General features: G+C 44.1%; 1 protein-coding gene across 1 annotated transcript in view; it reads right to left on the bottom strand.

Annotated features, from left to right (window-relative positions):
* Window positions 1–88: 88 nt before the first annotated feature.
* Window positions 89–4,278, bottom strand: part of LOC104082703 (obscurin-like) — a gene marked incomplete at both ends in the record, with an annotated part of 27,457 nt that continues 23,267 nt past the window's right edge. The window contains 5 exons of the mRNA XM_009585922.1: window positions 89–352; window positions 1,845–2,108; window positions 2,654–2,917; window positions 3,211–3,474; window positions 3,813–4,076. Of these exons, the coding sequence (XP_009584217.1) occupies window positions 89–352; window positions 1,845–2,108; window positions 2,654–2,917; window positions 3,211–3,474; window positions 3,813–4,076 (1,320 nt within the window). The remainder of the gene's footprint in view (window positions 353–1,844; window positions 2,109–2,653; window positions 2,918–3,210; window positions 3,475–3,812; window positions 4,077–4,278) is intronic.

The raw sequence follows: 4,278 nt of genomic DNA, 5'->3' as shown, positions 1-4,278 counted from the left end.
TTGAACAAGCAGACATGGAAAATGGAACACCTGATAGTAGAGGACAAGCATTTCCAGTTAGGAAAGAGGAGGTCACGACAGTTTTTACCCTGTACTGTTAAGGCAGCTGTAGTCTGGTGCTCTCCACACACACAGGTGTAGTCTCCTGCATCCTCCTCAGCTATTTCATGAATCACCAGCTCTGCCTTGGTCCCTTCCTGCCTCATTTTGTATTTCTCGCTCTCTTTGAGAATCCTCTGGTCCTTCTGCCACTCCACCGGAGCAGCCTTGGTGAGCTCACAGCGCAGGGCGACTTCTCCACCTTCTTCTGCTTCCTTGTTCTTGAGCTCTTCCTTAAAGAGTGGTGGCAGAGCTGAAGGATGCAACACGGACAAATAGTCATCAGAAAGCCAGAATTAAAATCCTAATTTCTTTCTCATGCTTGGGATTATTTCGCCTCACGCCTCCCTTTTTCAGCCTATTATAAGCGTGCTTAGCTATAGCCAGGTTCAGACACTCTGGAAGCATCCTTCTTCAAGTGTGACTGTAAGGGATCAGTTCCCTGGGTGTCTGTTGCTTTTCATGGTGAAAGAACGATACAGAAAGATCTAGATCTTGGGCCAACAGCACTCACAAATAACACTGCTGGATACAGTGCTATTTTACCTACACGGGTGCGATTTCTTGGAGGCTGGTTTTGTTATTTTCTGGGGGTTTTTTTACTAAAAATTTATAGCCCCATCTACATGAAATCAGCCAGATTTCAAAATAAAACTACTTCTAGTTTTAAATTGAAGTTTGAAGGGCCATGACATGTAATAAGAATTTCAGGTTCTCGCTATTCCCTATTTTGGAAATCCCAAAAGACAGAACAACCTGTAGGAAATAACCATCAGGAAAACTAATTATTAACATTTACCCACAAATGTGTCTTGTGTACAAGTACTGTAAGCGAGTACAGAACACAAATAGTACTCTCCAAATGCCTCAGAAAAAGTCCATGTCTCAGGAAAGCCCAAGGGGAGTCAGAAGTTTTTGGAAAAAAGCTGGCAGGGACAGACCTGGGTCTCTTTGACCAAGTAATTCCTCAGAGCCAAGGACTGTTACTCCATTAAAACAGATACTCACTAGTGAGAGGAGAGCAGAACATCAGGTAACGAGATTATTAATGTAACACAAGTATTTATTTCTGGGTTGGTTTATTGGGAGCTAGTAGGATAAAGAAGAGTATAATTGCTGATAACCTGTGTTGTTGGTTTTTTTTTTTTCATACCTAACTACCAAGGTAGTCTTGATCCCCACACACAGAGGTGTAGACCCCTACATCCTTCAAACCTAGGTTAGAGATAACAAGCTCTGAAATGGTCACTCTTAACTCATCCTGTATGTCTGATTTGCTTGAAGAATCTGGTACCCCCAGGAGCAGCCATGGCCAGGTCACCCAGCAGAGAGACATCTCCTCCTCCTTCTGCTCCCCCAACCCTCATTTCTCCTTTGAGCAGTGCTTGGAGAGCAGAGGGCCTGACAGACCATACATCTCCATTTTTTCATGGAGAAAACTGTAGTTGGTTGAAGTGAACCATGGGGATGAGGGGGAGAAAAGAGCTGGAAAATGTAAATGTCCAAGAAAAGGGAACTTGGACAAAAAGAAACATCTCGTTTTCTCCTTCTAAAGGAGGGCAGATTAATAATGACCCAAAAAATTGCCCTGAGCTAGTCTTTCTCAGTAAGAAATGAGCTATACATAGAATGAAGAGAAAGGGGAAAAAACAAAGACAAGCTACTGACCCAGGGCAGAAACAGCTGAATTTCAGAGTGATGTCTATCTATAGAATTATTTATTAATTTTAATAAGCTCTTTTTACCATGAACTGTTAAAGTTGCTGTTGTCTTCTGGTCACCACAAACACACGTGTAATCTCCAGCATCTTCTACTTCTAGGTCATGAATGACCAGCTCTGCAGTGGTGCCAGGCTGTCTCATTTGATATTTGTCACTTGCTTTGAGCACTTTGGACCCTATTTTCCACTGCACTGGAGCTGCTTTGGTTAATTCACAACGCAGAGAGACTGATGCTCCTTCTAGGACTTCTTCATTCTTCAGTTCTTCCTTGAAAAGCACTGGCAGGGCTGGGAATGGAAAGTCGATAGATAGTGTGTTTAAACTAAGACCTCTGCATTTGCAATCAGCATCATGAATTCTCAACAGAAGCTCAAACCTGGCCAAGTCAGGGACTTCAGCCATTGAGGTTGAGGTTATCACTACGATGATCTGGAAAACTAAATCCAGCAGCGACAGTAAGAAAAGAAATGCTGAGCTGACAGGTCAAAGTACAACAGACTGGATGGATTCAAGATGCAACCTGAAGAAGTTGTCACAGGGCCACCCTCCATGGGGGCATGACATCTCAGCTGGTCTAACAGGAGCATTTCCTAGGCATTATTCACTTAAACTTACAGCATAGCAGTTTGTCTGCACGGAGACACATTCATGTCCTCAGCTCCCTTTTCAGGAACATCAGACCAAAATTAAATGTCAGAACAAGAAGTTCTCCGTTCCTGAACACAAATTAATTCCTAGGAAAAAGCCTAAAGCTGATAGGTGAACACTTCACACAGCAATAGGATGATTCAGAGAAATAAAAAATGAACAGTCATCTGCAAGATTAATTTACCATGCACTGTCAGAGAAGCCGTGGTGTGTTGGTCTCCACACACACAGGTGTAATCTCCCGCATCCTGCAGCTCTAGATTACAAATTTCCAGCTCAGCAAGGTCATTATCTTGCCGCATGATGTATTTTTCACTTGCCCTGAGGATTTTGCTTCCTTTCTTCCATGACACAGCTGCAGCCTTGGTCAGCTCACAGCGCAGGGTGGCTGTTTGGCTTTCCATGGCTTGCAGGTCCTTCAGGTCTTCTTTGAAAAGTGCAGGCAGGGCTGAAGGTCACAAAACGGACAGAGGACATTAAAAATGACACATGGCACACAGGTGATGGGAGGGATCGGGAAGCAGAGAACATTTTAGGGTGGAAAGAGTTTCCTTTCCTCAAAATTCTGGGACATTGGACAAACCAATAGACAGAAACAGAAAAGCAGCCTGGGTGCAACCAGATCTTAAGAGACAGCTTACAAATTTAAAGAAACAAATTCAGCCACAGGTGAACACACAACCAATTACGATGAGCTGGTAGAGAAAAACACGGTACTACAGATACACGTATGGTTTTTACCATGCACTATCAAGGCAGCTGTCGTCTCCTGTTCTCCACACACACAAGTGTATTCTCCAGCATCTTTCAGTTGAACGTCATGGATAAGCAGCTTCATGACCGTGCCCTCCTGCCTCATTTTGTATTTGTCGCTGACTTTGAGCAAACTGCTTCCCTTTCTCCACTCTACTTGAGCAACCTTGGTCAGCTCACAGCGCAGAGTGGCTGCTTGACCTTCTGTTACCTCCTCGTCCTTCAGGCGTTCCTTGATGCGTGCAGGCAGCGCTGAGGATGCAACGGACAGAGGGTTAAAATGGAGCAGCAAACACAGCCTGCCGGTGAGGGGCAGGGGCGGGGGAAGGAAAGGCGAGGGCATCAGTGGGGAGCTGTCTTTGGGCCTGATCTCACACCTACTTCAGGGATCAGGTCCTACAAACACTTTGTACTAGGAAATGGGACGAAGGTTTTTCCTTTAAATCACAAAACGTAAATTAATTCCCGTGACTATGACATGTAAAGTCAGGCTCAGAGGAACTATGCAGAGATAAGAATGAACATGGAGAAAAAATGAATTCAAACCATAAGCTCGATAATGAGGACATCTAGATGGAATTGGTTATTACCATGTACTGTTAAGGAAGCTGTGGACTCCTTATCCCCACACACACAGGTATAATCACCAGCATCATTCTCATTTAGATTATGGATCACCAGTTCTGCAGTGACATCCTTCTGCCTCATTTTGTATTTCTCGCTAGGTTTGAGTACTGTGTGTCCCTTTTTCCACTCCACTGAAGCGGTCTTGGTCAGCTCACAGCGCAGAGTGACTACTTCACCCTCCGTGGCTTCCTCATTTCTTAACTCTTCTTTGAAGAGAGCAGGAAGGGCTGAGAAACAAAGGAGCAAACATTTTCATGATACGCAGTTCTTGGCCACCAAAAAAAATGAACCTCGATGTTTACCAGCACCTATCCATGCCTAGTTATTGACATGAGGATCATCTCAGAAGGAAGATACTAATTTGTATCACAGCCACAAAAGGGTCTCAAACAGTGGGTAAATTTGCTGATTGGTTTAGAGGTGTATGGA

Source organism: Fulmarus glacialis, unplaced genomic scaffold (genome assembly GCF_000690835.1).
Source record: "Fulmarus glacialis isolate BGI_N327 unplaced genomic scaffold, ASM69083v1 scaffold10059, whole genome shotgun sequence".
Taxonomy (NCBI): Eukaryota; Metazoa; Chordata; class Aves; order Procellariiformes; family Procellariidae; genus Fulmarus; species Fulmarus glacialis.
This window is presented reverse-complemented; position numbering and strand designations above follow the sequence as displayed.